The sequence below is a fragment of the Bos indicus genome, chromosome 21 (genome assembly GCF_029378745.1).
Source record: "Bos indicus isolate NIAB-ARS_2022 breed Sahiwal x Tharparkar chromosome 21, NIAB-ARS_B.indTharparkar_mat_pri_1.0, whole genome shotgun sequence".
NCBI classification, from domain to species: Eukaryota; Metazoa; Chordata; class Mammalia; order Artiodactyla; family Bovidae; genus Bos; species Bos indicus.
In genome coordinates, this window is record NC_091780.1 from 60,098,280 (window position 1) to 60,117,120 (window position 18,841).

At 47.4% G+C, this 18,841-nt stretch overlaps 1 protein-coding gene across 8 annotated transcripts in view; it reads right to left on the reverse strand.

Moving 5' to 3' along the window:
* Nucleotides 1-4,874: 4,874 nt before the first annotated feature.
* Nucleotides 4,875-18,841, reverse strand: part of CLMN (calmin) — a 122,128-nt gene continuing 108,161 nt past the window's right edge. For 2 of the 8 annotated variants that reach the window (XM_070775635.1, XM_070775640.1), the window contains exons 11-14: nt 18,589-18,649; nt 17,905-17,975; nt 17,381-17,477; nt 4,875-14,968 (exon numbers count right to left, since the gene is read on the reverse strand). In XM_070775635.1, the coding sequence (XP_070631736.1) occupies nt 14,783-14,968; nt 17,381-17,477; nt 17,905-17,975; nt 18,589-18,649 (415 nt within the window). In that variant the 3' untranslated portion in view covers nt 4,875-14,782. Of the gene's footprint in view, nt 14,969-17,380; nt 17,478-17,904; nt 18,032-18,366; nt 18,515-18,588; nt 18,650-18,841 lie in introns of those variants that run through there. The other 6 variants (XM_070775637.1, XM_070775639.1, XM_070775638.1 and 3 more) reach the window with 6 other exon arrangements.

The window sequence follows — 18,841 nt, forward strand, 5'->3', positions numbered from 1 at the left end:
TTATGAAACTTGGTGAGATACCCGCAAAACAAAATTAGACCACATATCTGTGAGGGCCTTATTCTCCTTACAAGGAAATGGAAAATTATTAGAAAATAAACCAGTCAGCTGTGACCCAGAAGTTTAGATAAGCAGTGCCTATTAATGAAAAATTACTGTGGTTGCCTTAAGACAAAGATGATCATTTCCTTTTAGAAAGTTGGAGGTGCAGCTGGGTTCAGGCAATGCTACTCAGGGGTTCGTCTCTGGCTTCTTGTAGGTCCCTGAGCCTCAAAGAAGTAAATTCATCTTTGAGGGATGTTACAGGACAATTTTATGTCTATTACATTTGATTATAAAAAATTAGGGGAAATCCCCTGGTGGTCCAGTGGTTAAGACTCTGGGCTTTCACTGCCAAGAGCCTGAGTTCAATCCCTGGTGGGGAACTAAGACCCAAAAGCCACATGGCTCGGTTGTATTATTCATGTCATTTTTAATATCACTTCTGAGGTACTTAATGTGTAATGTATTTTACAAAACTCGGTCTATAAGAGACTAGAAATAAATATATTTTTTTAAAAGGCCCTTCATCCAGATACCTTGGGAAAGCCTAGAGTTTCTCCCCATAGATTCTGATTTAGGGAACTCTGCTCAGATGGGCAGGGCTCCTGTCCACACTCCTACCCAATCTCCATCTGCAAGTGCACCTTCCTGCAAGGGGTGTCGTCTGGGACGCTCCCAGAGTCTCCAGAGACTGAGCTAATACTTCGTAGTCAGTAATTTCCCATAAAATGGCACCTATGTGATCAAACCAGTCAATCCTAAAGGAAGTCAACCCTGAATGTTCATTGGAAGGACTGATGCTGAAGCTGAAGCTCCAACACTCTGGCCACCTGATGCAAAGAGCCAACTCATTGGAAAAGACCCTAATGCTGGGAAAGAATAAAGGCAGGAGGAGAAGGGGACAACAGAGGATGAGATGGTTAGATAGCATCACCCACTCAATGGACATGAGTTTGAGCAAACTCTGGGAGATGGTGAAGGACAGAGGAGCCTGGTGTGCTGCAGTCAACGGCATCGCAGAGTCAGACACAACTTAGTGACTGCCCAGCAACATGATCTGATCTTTTAGTGACACTTGGCCCAGGCTTGGTTGTCAGGTTGGGCTGGATATGGGCAGTTTCTTCATTGAACAGTCTTGTACAGAAGGCCTATCTCCCCACCCCCGAATAGACAATCAATCGACAGGAATGAGATTAAATACTATACTCAGACTTTAGGTTTGTGTGTGTGTGTGTGTGTGTGTGGTTACTACAGATGGGCCGCTATAACCCAGTAGGACTGACCTAACACAAGGATTTTGTCGGCAGAGGCGCAGCTCTCATGGTAATTAATTCTGCCCCTTCATGCCAAATCTCAGTGGTTGGGACATTGCTGCCCAGGGCCAGAGAGAGCTGTAGTCTAGAAATGCTGCTCCATTTAGAACATTCGAGGCTGTCGGAACATCACGAGGATTACGGCAATGGCACCAAAGAGTCTGCTGATGATAAATACTGGGTAGGAGCGGGCCGAGTTCTTAAAGAAATCAATAGTTGAACAGATTCTGTTGTTTAAGAGAGGAAGGAAGGAGGATGCTCTCCTGATAAAACCATGAACATTTATTTAGGGTTATTTCTTGGGTATTTTCACAGACAGTAGGTCATCTCAGGCCTCACATTGGGGTTGTTATTTCTATTTCAGATTTGAAGGAACTGAGGCCTGGGAGACTTGAGACTTGCTTAGGGTCCCTGGGAGAGGTGACCCGTGATTCAGAGTGCCCAGGGAAGCTCCCCTATTGTTTTCCTCCCCACGGCAGGACGTGGGTCTCAGATCGGAATGGGTGATTTCTCTCTCCCCCTGAGCCTCTGTGAGCTCTGTCTGGGAGCAGCCGCGGACCCTGTGCCCCAGTCCACGTTCTCCTGGGGGGGTCACTTTCTCTCAAGGGTCCCTTTCAGGGCCACAGAAGGCAGGCTGATATGATGGGGAAAGTCTGGTAGCCCCAGGTTCTTATTCTAACTCTGCTGGGCAGCATGTGAAGGAACTCATTTTCCCCACATTCATTTTTTCCTACCTCTTCTCATGGGCGGGACGTGAGAGATGTTTTGAGAGTTTTATGATCATTCAGTGAGGCCCTAGTCCAGCACCTGGGCGAGAGCTCAAGAAATGGTAGCTGGACTCCATAAGCATTGCTCGCCTCTCTAGCTCCTCCACGAGCCATTTCCGAGGATGGATTTGATCTCAATCCTGTCTTTAGCAGTGATGCTGAGCCCCCATGAAACTCAGTAGACCCTCTGTACAAGACTGTTTAATGAAGAAACTGCCCACATCCGGCCCAATCTGACCACCAGGACTGGGCCAAGTGTCACCGACGCTGCTAGTTGCCCGTTCCGACCTACAGTCTCTTCCTGTTGGCAATTAACTGAGCAGAGCATTCAGCCGAAGGACCCGCTTCCTGCCTCCCTGGCAGCTGAACAATGGGATGAAAGCTGACGTGTTGTGTGGTTCTTCCGGGAAGTCTTATAGGAGGGGGCAGCCCAGTTCTCCTCTCTTTCCATTTTGCCACAGAGGACACGGATGCATGCTCTGGAGGGACAGATGCCATCGTGGACCATGCAGACGAGTTCAGTGGTTTGGGTACGACGCAGCTAAAAGAACACTCAGGGCAGCAGGAGCAGCTGAAGCTGTAAAACCAACCCAGATCAATGGCCTCTCTCAAGAGAGACAAGACTAAAACCCTCCATCGTGTTTAAACCATTGTTTTTTGTGGGTTTTCTGTCAGAGGCAGCTGAAACCCAAGCTAAATGTTAAGGCAATCCTGGAAAGAAAAATGTCACCCCCATCTTTCTTTGAGCGCTTAGCAGTATCACCACCTTGTCCAAATGAAAACTCAAGCCCCCAGGTTCAAACGTGATCGCACGCAGCTGGTTTCAGGCTTCAGCAATCCAAGTGCGTGGTCTCCCTTGCTATCATGTTACCCTCCCGCCCCCCTTTTTAATGTGGTTCAGATAGTTTGATGTGTTTCCACCCTGTTTCTCCATTCAAGCAGGAGCAGCCTCCACACATGTCAAGGAAGGTTTCTTCTGTGTTGAAAAGATTAAACACATGAAGAAACAGGGGAAGAGGAGGGAAGGGAAGGACAGAGGGACCGGCTTGAGGGAGTGGCCTCCTGATGCACTGGGGACCTGGGCTCCCAAAACCCATCAGAGATTCCCAAGCCTCCAGTGTGATGCAGCAGCAGAGCAGCTAAGGGCTATCCGGGCTGGGCCACCCCAGGGTTGGCACACTTGTGCAAGGAGAGGGCAAGGAGACATGTACCCAGCATCTCAGCTTAGTGTGCTCATTCCACTCCAAACCTCCTCCCCCCATGACTCCCCCATCTCAGCCCAGAGCGCCTCCACCCTTCCCGCTGCTCGGATCAAAACTTAGAGCCTTTCTTTTTTACCAAAAAGAAAAATATATATATTATTTGGCTGTGCAGGGTCTTAGCTGTGGCATATGGGATCTAGTTCCCCAACCAGGGATGAACCCAGGCCCCCTGCATTGGGAGAGCAGTCTTAGCCACTGAACCACCAGGGAAGTCCCCTTAGAGCTCTTCCAGATCCTCCCTTTCTCTCACACCCTACACCCAATCCATAAGCAAACCCAAAGAGTCTGCTCTGATAATACAGACAGAGCTCATCACCGCTCCTCACTCCCAGGGCCCCCATCTTGGTCTGCACCATCATCCTCTTTCCTGCATTGTCGCAATGGCCTCCTAGCTGACCTCCGGGTTCTGCCCTTGTTCCCAAGTCTCTTCCCATCACGGCGGCCAGGGTGAGCCTGGCTCAACACGTGCTCAGAATCCTCCAGGAAGTCCAGGTCACTCAGGGTGAAGGCCAAAGTCCTTAAAACACCCAGCACGGCCCTACCCGCCCCGCCCCAGTGAACCCCTCTACTGCTTCTCTCCCGCCTCCATCACCTGTGCTTAGCCACGCCAGGCTCTTGGGGGTCCCCTAAAAACACCAGCCGTGACCCACCACGGTGCCTTTGCGCCTGCTTTTCCCTTCACTTGGAAAGCTCTTTCCCAGTTATTCAAGCGAGTTGTCCTTGCATCTTCTGCAAGTCTTTGGTCTAATGTCTCCCTCTCAACGAGGCCTCCCTGACTATTAACACTTTATCACCTCCCCATCTACCTCCAAACCGATGCTCCTGACCTGATCTTTCTTGCATCACATCTTGCTAGGTATCTGACATGCTATATACTTTACCTATTTCGTTTATGTCTGTCTCACCTGTTAGAATGTAAGCTCTGTGAGTACGACAACTTTGGTTTCATTTATTACTGTATTCTCAGCGACCACAATAATGCCTGATGCTAGGTAGGTGTGTGATAGATACCTGCTGTATCACCTCTGATTTGCTTTTCCTCCTTCCTTGCTTCACTCTTGCTGTCCTGGGATTGCACCACTCCTCAATGATAACATAAGCACGTGAGGTTTAACTCAGGCTGTTTTCTGAGGGACCTAGGCTATTACTACAGTAACTTGTTACAGATCACACAGTTGGTAAGAGACAGACCCAGGATTCAAACCTAGGCAACCAGCCTAACTCCAGAATCACAGGGGCACCACCACTCCCACAGGAAGTGCCATCATCACTACCGATGTTGTTCCTTCTTAGAGCTGCACCTGCAAAGGCGCGAGGCAAGTTAATGGTTTAAAAAAAAGACGGATTTCTTACAATCTCTATGGTTCTATAGTCAGTTGGCTTCACTTTTACCCTGGCAACAGTGCTCTTTGTCGGGATGAAGGAAAGACAGTGTAATTTCTCGTTGGGAAAGGCACGGATACACATGGAAATGAGAATGATCAATGAGCTGGTTGATTCATGAGATTTATACCCAAAATTTTTCTTAAGAATACATGTAATTTTACAAGACCATTCATCATAGCACCAAGCCTAATACTCCTTAATAGAAAACAGTCAAATAACAAACACTCCAGTTAATTTCCCACAGGTATAAATTATGCAAATAATCATTTATATCTTCATTTACAATAATTAATAAATAAGAGTGCACGTTCATACAATTTTTTTACAAAGATACCTTTTTTTTTTTACAAAGCTACAGCTATGTATAGACTAAATAGACAAAATAATTCTTGTACTACAAAATAACATTTCACTTTTTTCCAATAGTTCTTAGTCCTCTCAGTAAAAATATTCAGACATTATCAATTAAGTCCTGCCATGATATTAAAAGAAACGGTAGCAGTGAATCTATTAAACATACTACAGACCTTGAAAAAATAAACCTATCATCACTCAATACTATACACTTTCAACAACTCCTGTGCCCAGGTTTACTAATTGGTCCCGACCTCGCACCTGCTCCACGGCAGGGACCGACCATCCTTCTGTATTTACTCTTTGTCTTTGGCCGATGTTACCAGCATCAAAAGTGACGCCAGCAGCTAATTTAGGGTGCAATTCAAGGGCAAAGGGTCTCTGTTTCATGGTACCCGTTCCCCAAGTGCCACACCCACCCCAGGGACATTCTACACAAACGTGCCAGTCTTTGGCTTCAAGGATCCAATGCTAGAATGCAAGCAGCCTCTGACTCAAGTGGAATTTCTGTGCCTGGACAGAGGAGCCTGGTGGGCCACCGTCCACGGGGCTGCAGAGAGTCGGACACAACCGAGTGGCTAACACTATGCGTGTCGATGCTCAGAGGGGCTGGGGGAAAGGAGGAGAATAGAAAGGTCCAGGTGTTTACATCTGTGTATTCCTGTGGCTGAACTTGTGAATTGCAACGAATCTGAGAAAACTGCTGCATCAGATGCTGATTTAATTTAAGGAGACCAGTTTAGTTCTGGGAGCCCAGGAAGCAGATCTTGCACATTCTACAAGCTTCCACCCCCACACCTTCCACAGACAGACTACCTTTTATTCCACCAAACCCTTTCCGAAGGCACCTTTCTAAATACCGTGCTCTAAGCTTTGGAATTCACTTACAAATGCAGAGGCACATTTATTCTAAGCAAATAGGCCACTAACTGAGATGTTTAAAAAAAAAACGAACTTGCTAACCTTTGGATTTTTAAACCTAGGATGAACTTCTAAAAAGAGGTCTTCAAACTTCCAACCCAGAAAGGTAAATGAATTATTCAAGGTGTCACAGCAGGCGGGACCGAGCTAGGACATGCGTTCCTAACAGCCAGGCCAGTGCTGTCCTAATCTGGAACACTGTCAACTCTCTAGGTTACAGACACTCTTAAGAGTTTCCTTTTAAAAAGTGTTTCAACCAGGCATGTTGTGGCTATCCTCACAGCAAAGTCCACTGACTTCTGGTGGGGCTAAGAGAAGTGGGAACTATCGCAAATGGGAGGAAAAAAAAAAAAAAAAAAACCCTATCAAAAGATACTTTTCTATTTGTTTTTGCAACAATGCAAAACCTACAACTTTTTAAAGGCAGAACAAAGAGGGAAAATGGTGATTCCTATCTCACAGACCAACCTGTTGTCTTACTCCCAGGAATTCATGTTCTCATTCTTATTTTAATCGTGTTCTGCCCAGGACAATGAAATTTGCTTTTCAAAGGAGGGGGCCTCTCTTCCACTCTGAAAAGCATATTAGAAGAACTGAGTGAAGAGCTGGGGGCGGTTAATTAAAGTCACTCACTCCTGAATGTTAAGACACTGAATTTATGCTGCTGAAGGCCCTTTAAAAGCAGTCATTTTAGTTATAAATTTGCAACCTTAGGGTAAAACTTGAATTTGGGGTGTCCTCAGGTATTAAAATTTTTTAAACTTATTTTTAATTGAAGCATAATTGATGTACAATGTTACTCAGTCACTTTTACAAACTGAGGATGAAGGAAATATTTAAGCAGTGTTGATGTGGAAAGTGAAAGTGTTAGTCACTCAATTGTGTCCAGCTCTTGGCAACCCCATGGACTGTAGCCCACCAGGCTCCTCTGTCCATGGGACTCTCCAGGCAAGAATACTGGAGTGGGTTGCCATGCCCTCCTCCAGGGGATCTTCCTGACCCAGGGACAGAACCTGGGTCTCCCACATTGCAGGTGGATTCTTTACCACCGAATCACCAAGGAAGGGTCAAAGTGTGCAGAAACCTAGAAAGGGGAAGAACACAAGGTGGGGGTTACAAGTGACAGATAAAGTTCACCACCTGCCCAGCTCTGAGGTCCTCACCCACTCTTGCCAACTAGACTGAAGTCAGTAAGAATCAGAATCACCTTGGGGCAAAGCTTATTTTCTAAGCAGTGAAGTCCTGGGTGGAAATCAACGTTTGGAAGGAAGTCCCATATTTGCGGTTCTGCCACCTGCCAGCTCTATGATCTTATTATTTTTCCTTCTTGTGTTTTAGCTTCCTCTGAAGCTAAAAGCACCACCTCCTGTGCTGAAAGAACCACCTCCTGTGATTGTTAAGGGTCCAGTGAGTTCATGGGTAGACTTCCTCTTATAAAAGGTATGAGTTAGGTTTGAGACAGAGCAGCTGGCAAGAGGGAGGTGGGTTGGAAAGAAGCTGGGAAAAGCTATGGTAACTGAATATAACAAAAGGAGGTCTAGTCAAAGCTTGGCGAGGAGGGACAGGCAGGCAAGGAGCTGCTGAGTAGCATACAATGTTGTAACGAGCTCACAAGGAAGCTATTAATATTTTTGGCTGCACGTGGAACTTTCCCAACCAAGACTCGAACCTGTGTCCCCTGCAGTGGAAGCATGGAGTCTTAACCACTAGACCACTGGGCAAGTCCACAAGGAAACTATCATTCACTCAACAAACATGTACTGAGTATCTACTCTGCACAGAAGATGGTCAGAGAGGTTATTTGCCCAAGGTCATCCAGGTATCTGGAGACAGAGCTGGAACTGGAACCTAAATCTAGCTGATTCCCAAACCTGCCCTCCTCCCCATCCCATAAAACCTCCTGGGGAAGGAAGTGACTATAAAATGAGTGGGCGGGCAGCTTCAGTTAGAGAGATTTCTGCCAGATGAAAGCTGGCCTTGACATCTAAGTGTCAGGGATTTTAAAGTTACCAGTGGGATCAGGGCCAGACTGTTGTGTATTTAACACCATGTGGTCAAACAGCCTGAAACACTGGCTGTCTTCTTCCCACAGAGGAGGATGCTTTTTGGCTTGTTGGTATTATAGCCCTGGGCTAGAGGTGACTGCTTGTCAGATGGGTTTTCATCAAGGTTCTCAGAACAAATTATAAACATCTAAGTTGATCTTCCCTGTGCAGGAGGACTTGGCAATTCCAGAAAAATCAGAGGGGTTCCAGAACTCTGATGATCTCTGCTGACCCTTGGGAAGTAGGGGCTCAGAGTCTCCAGGCCTTTGCCCCTTCCCAAGATGGCAGAGCCCACGAGAGTGGAGGACGGTGAAGACCTGCGGGTCACTGTGGAGCTGTCATGCATTAGAGAACGGAGGGCCAGGGCTCACCTGGAGCCTGAGGCCACAGCATCTGCATGCTCGCCATGGAAATGGAAAATTCTGGATGCAAAACAGAGTCCCGGCTCTGCTCGCATCAGGTTCACTTCCCTTGGCTGACTGTTTTTCCTCAACGAGATGCCCAACAAGAGACAGCGCAAAAAGAGATCCATGGGATTTCATGTCCAGCAAAGAAGCCACATCTCATTTCTTGGCTCCCTGACGCTGGCTAACCGTTAAGGCAAACTCTGCAGCCATTTCCAGCAAATGAGCATGTTATCACTCATGCTGGCTTTCAGCCTTCAGCTGCTCAGCCCAGGTCCTGGCCCTCGTCCTGAGCGCAGCCCCACTCAGCAGCTGGATGGACCGGATGAAGAGCCAGCTGTTCAGTGGGGCCTCAGGACGGCAGCTGTGGCCCCAGGCACTGAATCTGCCCCCAAAGGTGGTTTCAGCAGAGATGATGCAATGTCGGGGCGAGAGAAATAACACCTCTGGACCCAAAGGGCATCACGGGCTCTTGTTTTCTGGCCAGAGCATCACCGAGAAGGTTCTGAAGAGCCATGCTGCCTTGAAACTTGCACACAGCCCACCTCGGGGACTTCAGGACGTCAATGGAGATGGCTGGGGAGGTCTCCAAGCAGAAAGGAGAGAGAGGCCACATCTGCGAGCTGCAGTGGCATTCTGGAGAGTTAAGAAAAGCCAAGGTCACATGAAAGAGAGTGCGTCACAGGACTGCCCTTCAGTGACACGACCATGGAGACAGAAGAGTTCTTAACAAGGAAGCCACCATGAATTCTGGTATTCAAGAGATACAGTCTTTCCTTGTTTCCTCGGGCTTGTGTCTGAGATCAGCTCCTAGATGTTCTGAGTCCTTGATGTGAAAGGAGGTGCAAGTGAGCTTCAGGGACCGGAGGCTGGAGGTTTGCAGAAAACTCACTTGGGTGTCAAGATGTCCCTCCTGAGGGCACTAAGCAACACTGGGACTAGTCATTTCTCCTTCCTGATCCTCGTCTTTCTCATTTCTTAAATGAGACACTGTGATCCCTACGTGATCCCTAAGGCTAGCAAACAATCTACAATTTATGGAGATCGGCTATACAGGGAGGCAGCCTCCAAATCTTCTGCCTTCTATGAGATCAACCTTCACACAGAGCACGTTAGCACTGCACAGGGATGAGAGGAGAGCTGGGGAGAATTCTGCTGAATCCCAGGAAGGGAGAAGCAGCCTGTGTCTGGAGTGGTTGTCTAAGGGGCAGAGAAGATAGTACTCCATTCTCAGTCCTGGTGGGAACCCATCTCCCCACAGAGTCCTGGCTTGACCGGGAAAAACTGCCCACCCAGTTCCAAACAGCCACCCAGTAGAGGGAGCAGCCGTATTGTTCACTGGCCGACACCAGTGTGGGCTACTGGTTTCCCAATGAAGCAAGGCAAGGAAAACATAAAAAGTGCATGGAGCTTGGGGGCAACGGGAGCTCTAAGATGGTTGTGTAGGGGCAGGAGGTGAAAGAGGCAGGAAGGAGAACCCCTATCTGCACTGTGGCATCAAGGGGAGCACTGTGTGTTCCCTCCCCAACACCCCCAATCTGGCCCAGTGCGAACTGAAGGCGCTTGAACACCACTGGCTCAGCAGGACTCAGGGCAAGTTCACAAGCATGTCCACACAGCAGCGAGCTTGCCTAACCAGCAGGGAGAGAGCACGCAGGGGACTGCATAGAGAGGGCCCATGTGTTCGAGATGGTGACCTGAGCACGTGGGCTCATGTCTTCCCTGGCGAGAGCCCACAGAAACAAGAGCAAAGGAATGGAAGTGATGGCATCATGAAGACAGAATGATGGAGAGGAGGTGACAACAGGTGAGAGATGCCAACCCATTTATGGCAGGGGCAGAGTGGAGGCAGACGGGCAGGGCCAAGGAATCCCAACACCTCGTATGTGCAGAGGAGAGGTGCGGTACCGAGCTGCAGCCACTCCTCAGGGGAAGCAGAGGAGGTCCAACCCAGGGACACCAGGCACAGTGCGGCGGGACCGATTCACTGTGTCTACATACTGATGGTGATGAGACGCCTGCTCAGAGGTCAGGGTGCGGGCACTCAGGTGTGCGCCAGCATGTCTGGGTACGGCCCTACAGTCTGTGTGCTGCACAAAGAGGCAAGGCTAAGGGGAAACTGGGAGTTAACTCTAGCCCTTGCTCTGTTCCTTGAGCCTTTCACTGGAGAAAGAGGCAAAAAATGCGCCTGCCAGTTTGGCCACATGCCCACGGGTGGCTTCTGCCCCAGAGGGGCACCTATCTGGAAGTCATCCACTCAGAGGGAATGCCCTTTTGAAACTGCACGAGGGCTCTGCATAGGCTAGTAGCAGCCCTGTGTATGCTCAGAGAGAAGTGGAAATATCTCTAAAGAAACACAATGAGAAAAGACCTGCATAAGACCTACTGATATGTGTGGTTCTCCCCTGAAGAGTTCAGGTGCCCACCTGGTGACCCTACAGAAAAATGCACGAGTTGACAGACAGAGTTTCCAATCCATTTTTTGAAATATCACTCTTACACAAGAACAGATCCACAGGATCACTAGATATCTCAAGAAAACGTGTATCATGAAAGACTGAGATTAACCAAAAGAAAGGGGACTTAGAGGAAATAAAAGCAAAACAGCAGAAAAGAAGTTCCTCAAAACCCCACTATCATGAACATCCAGGGAGAGAAGTTCTGCAGCCAAGAAACAAGAACAGGACCCTATAAAACAGAAACAAGAGAACAGCCACAAAATGTCTTGGAAATTAAAACCCATTCACCAGGAACACTGAGAAGTTAACTGTCTTTGCAAGCAGATAAAAAATTAAGAGATGAGAAACAGAAAAACTATTAGAGGATTAGCCTGGGAGGTCCAACATTGGAACAACAGGTGGTCCAGAAAGAAAAAATGTGAACAATTAGAAGAAAACTTAAGAAATTTCCCACGAGAGCCCAGAACGAGGCACACCATCAAGGGCACACCGTCACTGGGACTGTTCAGAACACAGAGAATGAAGGGATCTGAAATGTTTCCTGGGAAGGTGGAGAAACCCAGGTCACAGCTAAAGGCCTGGGAATCAGAATGACATTAAGAATCTCAACAACCACGTTGGAGGTGGGAGTGGTGGGAGGGTCTTATTTTCCACCCACAATTCTATATCCAGCTACCCCTGGGTAAGGGCAGAATAAGGACATTTTAAGTTATGCAAAATCTCAAAAATTTACTTCCCATGTTCTTTTCTCAGGAAGTTATTAAGGAAGGTACCACACCAAAATCATCATCATCATCATCATCATCAAGGAGAAAAAAATTTGACGAGAAAAGACAAGCAACTATAGTACACCATTTGGTTCAGAAGTAAACAGACCTCGTAGGCTCGCGATGAGGAGAGATGCACCAAACAACAAAATCTAACCATGCTGGAAAAACAAAGTGGGTTAGGCTAAGAGCAAGATCCTTCTCGACCATGGTAGCAAGCCAGCAGGTATCTTGGTATTCTAAAAATAAAAAGAAATATAAGCATGTTATATAGAAATGCAAAGGTAAATATTAGAAGAAATAGGAAGAGTTGAAAGGGTTACTTCCAGGAAGCAAGACACAGGAGATTGCTAGTTTCCATTAAAAGCCTTCTTGTATTTGTTTCTTTTAAAACTATGAATATGTATTACTTGGATAAGAATTAAAAATAAATTCTTAAAAAAAAAAAAGAAAACATGGGGTGGTTTGTCCTGCGGGCTTCTTACTCACCTTCTATAACTGACTTTATTCACACAAGCCTATCCTCAAGTGAGAATCTTTTTTTCTTAAAAAAAAAAAAATCAGTTTGCTGCCAACTTGAACTAAATGATTTTCAGGCATCTTGCCAGTAGATGGTTTTAAATAATATTACACTTTGTAATGGGTGAGAGAGAAAACCTGCAGACTTTTCTGAACAAGGTCTAGATCCTTAAAATGAAATGATTAACGCTTGGGTCAGCTCTTCCTTGGCTCTTCAAGCATCTAATTTCGGTGAGGACTGCTTGATGTCCAGAGTTATAAAATATCACACACATAATCTTTAGTATCTGTACCTTTGAGCGTTCAATGATGCTAGGGAGCTCATTAATTAGCTCATTTTCCATGGGACACTTGGCCCTGTAGATGGAATTGCTCCAAGCTCCCAACAGCTTTCAGCTTGGATGGCTTAGATTCGTTCATGGAGAGAAGGCAGGCTATAACTAGAGTGGGATAGAAGTCAGGTTTTGGCTGTCATCAACTCAAATGTGCTAGGTAAATTCTTTTGGCCATGCTGGAATTCTGTAAACTGGAGACCCACTGCTTGAAATAAGCAAGCCCTTGGCTTGCAGAGAGAGAAGCATGATTCTTGGAGTAAGAACAACACTGGTGTGTCAGCTGACAGGCTGTTAGAGCCGTGAAGGATATTCCAGAAGGAACGGGCGACAAGCCTGGAAGTGAGCAAAACTTCGTGGGAAAAATACGAGAAAAAAACAAAGGTTGGCTGTTGACCTAAGAATTTTGGTTTTGTTTTAAATGAGGACATTCTTATCTATTCGTTTTATTATTTTATTTTTTTCAGGACATCCCTGGGCCCAAGAGAAGTTCCCTAAGAGAGGGGACAGCTCCGGGGGGGACATCGGGTGGCCTGGGTACACTTGCAAGTCTGCTACTGGTTGGCTGTGCCATCTTGGTCAAACGGCTCTGCCTCTCCAGGTTCAGCAGCGAAGATGCTGTCTGAACGCCCCTCTCGACCTCGTAGTCTGTGGGTTTATAAGTCTCACTCAATATGCTTTCTGAGCAGGGGAGGACAAGGGGAGGAGGAAGCGATACCCAGGGAGGCAGGGCCTGTGTCTTGAAAGGAAGCAGGGAGCCCAGGGTAGAAGGAAGACGGAAGATCAATGGGCGGCTGGATGCCGTTCCTCTACCACCTGCCAGTTCTGGCTACTTCTCAAGATGCCTTCTGAAACCTTTCCCCTTTTCAAGAAAACCATTATAACGGACCACAAAGGACGGCGGTGCAGACTCGCACTGTGCGGCGGTGCGCACACAGGTGTTCTCGGGGCAGGAACCTGCTGGGCTACTACCTGCTCCAACACCAACCAGAGCTCGTTCTCAGCCAGGTCACCCCTGCCCTCCTCCTGGGGCCTTGGGAGGCTCTTGGTGTTTACAGTACTCTGCAGGGCCTTGGGTACCAGCCTTGGGTACCAGCCTTGGGTACCGGCCTCAGGAGCCATGGATGGAAGCCGGAGGTGGGGGGTGCGGGTGTAGGACTGCCCAAGACAAAGCAAGAGGGATCCCAGGCCTTGCCGAGTCAGCCAAAGCTCTGCTTTTCATGTTTCGACTAGACCACCCCCTGAGAATCCTCTTGAAAGGAGGATTCCATGGGTGGAAAAGGTTTGAAAAATCACAGCTTTATCTCAAATCAGTCAGTGCAAAAGCAAAATGAAAATGCATCCCCTCCCTAGAAAAACACCCTAGCGTGAACAAGTGTGCACTGCAGCTCATGACCCAGCCTTTACTTTCTGTGAATTTTGCCGATTGTGGACGCACTTTCCTGGAGCCAGCAGTTTTGTGTTGTTCTTTGGATAACCCCTTCTCCCACCCCGTGAAGACCACGACCAACCACCAGACCACCACAGGGCCCCCAGCGCCTTCACCCAAATGCCCCTCTTGGAGGAAAGTGGGGCAGTTTTCTTCCCATAAGGGCTCTCCCTGGGGTATCCATCCCCTTTGTCATCAGGAGGTAACAAACTCAAGTCCATCTGGGACCTTAAAAGCCGAGCAAGCTAAGAATCAGTGCTTGTGCTCAGTCGATGAGTCGTGTCCAACTCTTTGCAACCCCAGGGACTGTAGCCCGCCAGGCTCCTCTGTCCATGGGATTCTCCGGGCAAGAATACTGGAGTGGGTTGCCATTTCCTTCTCCAGGGGATCTTCCCAACTCAGGGATCGAACCCGCATCTCTTGTGTCTCTAGCACTGGCAGGCAGATTCTTTACCACTGAGCCACCTGGGAAGCCCCATAAGTCTCAGCCATGAAGCTTAATAGTAAAACCTGGCAGAACAAGGCACACAAACAAACCCTACCCAAGGATCCGGCCACACACCTGAGTGTTATGTTCACAGCCTAAGAGAAAAGCATGCTTAGGACTTACAAGAAAAGAAAACGAAAGGAAACATGAAAAAAAAATAGTGGGGAAGGGTTGGGGGGGTGGTCTAAGTTTCCTTGATGGTCTTCCACTATCTGCAGAAGTGCCCCATCCCGAATAGGCAAGAAGAGGAAGGAAGGAGAATGCCCACCCCACGGCCAGGGTCCTGTCTCTTTTATTATGCAGACGCACGCATCAGAGTCTGTTGACATCCAGCTGGGGGAAGAGCAGCAGGCAGTAAACCAGGAGCCAGAGGAAGAGGATAAAGTACATCACGTCCGGCTGCTGGACCAGCTGTGTCAGCGAGTCGCTCTGGGAGCTGTGGATCTCCCGCAGCCTGGCTTTGCCCGAGTGGTTGGCCTTCCTGCAGGAGGGAGACACACCAAAGCAGTCACAAGCAGGGTTCCTCCACCCAGGGGACCCCCACTCCCTCCCTGTCCTCCAGCCTCACTGCCCAACTGGAGAGCCAATGGCTCGGTTTCCCAGCGAGGGGCAGACCCAGGTGGAGGGTGGGGTCCCGGGACGCTCTGAGCTTTTAGACCCTCTCAGTTCATCTCCACGACACCAAAACAGAGGAGCTGTTAGCCCCAATCTGCAGATGGGCCTGCTGAACCTCGTGGGGTAGGTGGAGGGTGGCTTTCTCCAGCCCACACAATGACTTTTGTGACAGAGCCAGGACCCGGGCCAGCTCTGCACCCTCCTCCAGGATGTGTCCTGTTATACAGCAGTGCCCTGAATGCAGAGTTCAAGGCTGTCAGCTCTTTTTTATGCTCCCAGGAACAGAGGGGCTTCCTAAGGAATCTAAGGAGAGAAATGAGGCGTTCCCTGCTAACTGATCATTTAAAAACAGCCATTAGCAACAAAAAGACACACCTCTCTACCATCTAGTTTTTGTTCTTGGCTTCGGAATCTAACCTTGAAAATGATTACCAGGTTCCATATTGGTGAGAGGTATCTTTCTTATTTTCTTTTTTAAGAGGACAGAGTAGATATATAATTTTAAGAGAGTAAATATATATATATATATATATATATATATATATATATATATATATATATATAATATCTATTTTTATTTATCTGGCTGCACCAGGTCTCTGTTGCAGCATGCGGAATCTCTGTTGTGGCAAGCGGGATCTAGTCCCCTGACCAGGGATTGAAGCCGGGACTCTCTGTGTTGGAAACATCGAGTCTTAGCCACTCACTCTCCAGGCAAGTCCCTCTTCTCTTATTTTTATCTTATTTTAACAGAAAGTGAAGTGAAAGTCGCTCAGTCGTGTCTGATTCTTTGCGACCCCATGGACTGTATGGAATTATCCAGGCCAGAATACTGGAATGGGTAGCCTTTCCCTTCTCCAGGGGATCTTCCGAACCCAGGCCTCCTGCATTGCAGGTGGAATTCTTTACCAGCTGAGCCACCAGGGAAGCCCAAAAATACTGGAGTGGGTAGCCTATCCCTTCTCCAGGGGATCTTCCTAACCCAGGGATCGAACCCAGGTTTCCCACATTGCAGGTGGATTCTTTACCAACTGAGCTATTAGGGAAGCCCTGCTGCTATTGCTGCTGCTAAGTCACTTCAGTCGTGTCCGACTCTGTGCGACCCCATAGACGGCAGCCCACCAGGCTCCGCCATCCCTGGGATTCTCCAGGCAAGAACACTGGAGTGGGTTGCCATTTCCTTCTCCAAGGGAAGCCCTAAGGTAGCACTAAAATGATGTTTTACTGTTGCCTGGTGGAGGGAGTCTAGAAAGGGGCTGTGTGGTGGTGACAGAAAAGGCTCAGAAGACATTATCTGATCGCAGTCGGGGCTGGGGGTCTCTGCTTGCAGCTGCATTTATAGAACCCGTGTGTAAGCTCCTCGGGGTCAATCTGGGGCACATGACAGATTATGAGAAGCAAAAATCACCTCTTCCCTGAATCATCTCCTGATATAGCAAGAAGCCAGGCCAAGAGGGGATTAAACCTTTGCCCTGGTCTGGAAACTGAGTGATTCCCACGCAGATAAGGGGCAGAATTTCTTTCTTCTTCTTAAAACTGTTTTTAGAGAAATTTTAAACTACTTTTTTTTTTATTGCATAGGTAATAAATGCTCAAAAGCATAGAAAACGCGACGGCATTTCTCAACCTTGAGGGTTCAATTTTCAAAGACTCTATCTCATAAAAGCTAAAAGTACTATTTTCCTATGAGGATGTCAAGCCCAGTGGAAAATGTGAATTAATATTTCCATTTTACGGCAGGAGAGGGAAACAAATCTTGCCTCTTTTTTTTTTTTTAAGAACCGGAGAGGTAGACGTCTAAAGATCACACTCCTGGCTGTTGGGAAATTTTCAGAGTCTTTCCGTTTGAATAATCTAAGTCCTTCCAGGCTTCCCTGGTGGCTCAGAAGGTAAAGAATCTGCCTGTAATACAGGAGACCCGGGTTTGATCTCTGGGTCGGGAAGAGCCCCTGGAGAAGGGAATGGCAACCCACTCCAGAATTCTTGCCTAGAGAACCCCATGAGCAGAGGAGCCTGGCAGGCTATAGTTCATGCGGTCACAAAGAGTTGGACACAACTGAGTGACTAACATTTTTCAAGTCCTTCCAAGCCAATTCAAATCCATGGCAAATACAATAAATAAATAAAATTAAGTGATTCAATAACTTTAACAGGGATAGGGACATCTCAGGATTGTCAGAGTTTCAGATTTGTCTGCCTGCTTATGTTCTAAACGGGCGGTGTTACAACCATTTGACACTCAGTCTGGGCCATCTAGTTCTCCGACAGTAAGAAATACTTTCATAGACATCCTGGCATGTTTCCACTCCCTCTTCATGTCTGCTCTGATGCCATAAAACTGTAAAATCAGCTCAGTGAGCTTCTGAGTATTGTACCTGTGGTGGCGACACAGAAGGAACACGGTTGTCAGGGGCTACAGCATTTTAAAAAGCACACACAGTATCCCATCCCTACCTCCTCTGCCTGGCTCTGTTCAGAGGGCCAGCTGATGCCACTGCATTATCTCAATGAAGACTCACACCCAGGTCTCATGACCCAGACCTGCCTTTAAACCAAGTCATTTTTTTCTGAACCGTGCCCTGCTTGTCAACCTGGATTCATATCTACGTTGCCCTCCCACTCACATTCAATTTCCATTCACTTTCTCTGGAACAGGTATTTTCTTGCATGTTTCTAGACTATTAATATTATTATCCAACAAAGCCCTAGTTGGAGAATAGCCACCCCCAGAAGGTAGACTGTGTGATTAAAGAAAAAAAAAAATCCCTTAAACCCTACTGAGCCTGGAGTCCAGCCACCCACCTGGTTAACATTCTGTTTCTTCTGTCATCCACATCCGCTGCGTTCCTCAACTGAACATAGCTAAAATGATCCTACAGTGAAATTTATAAACAAAACCCCCGCAACCCAATTAGTAAAGATGAAATCTCTGAAACAGAAAATAAGATGATTTTAAATATACAAAGTCGAGCATGCCATGCTTTTCTCAATCTTGCAAACGTCTAGTTCCACAATAAAACTAGTATGTAATGATCTACACAAATTATTCCCATGGGTGGACGGAAGAGGCCCCACCCCCCACAAACGGGGCAAGCTATGGATCCCCGGGCTTTTGGGGGCCAACACATGCAGAGCTAAGCGGTTGTGAAGACAAAGGGAACCCTCTGCTTAGGCTGCATCTCTGTCTTTGAAGGTGATCTTTCTGGATGTGTGTGCAGGGGTTGGGCGGGAGGTCTTGGATATGATTGTTATGACAAAGAGGCCTTTGGGCTTTAAAATCATCACTTTATTTACATCCCCTAATGCCCAAACTGGACATCTGATTGGACTGTGCTTAACGACAAGGTTTCAATTTGCTTGTCTTCTATCCAAAAGCATAGCTGTTGCACGTCAGTAATTTCAAAGCTCTGGGCTAGGGGGAAGGAAGGAGGGAAAGGAATTGATTAGCAGGGGCCGGATGCAAGAAGAAGAAATTCACATACTAACCGATTCCAAAGACCTATTAGTATGTCGTCGAATGTAAATGCTGGAGTCACTGTGACTCGTCCTGAAAAATAAACACATGTTTTGAATTGATGCCACCAAGAACTCCTCATTGCCCCCTTCCCGAGGCTGCCACATGTGGATTTAGGCAAGCTCTGACTTAAGACCTAGTGATGGAAATGAGACCCATTATCCAGTATGCGTGCTTAAAAACAGCAGGATGATATGAAAGAGACACACTGAGCCTTCATTGACA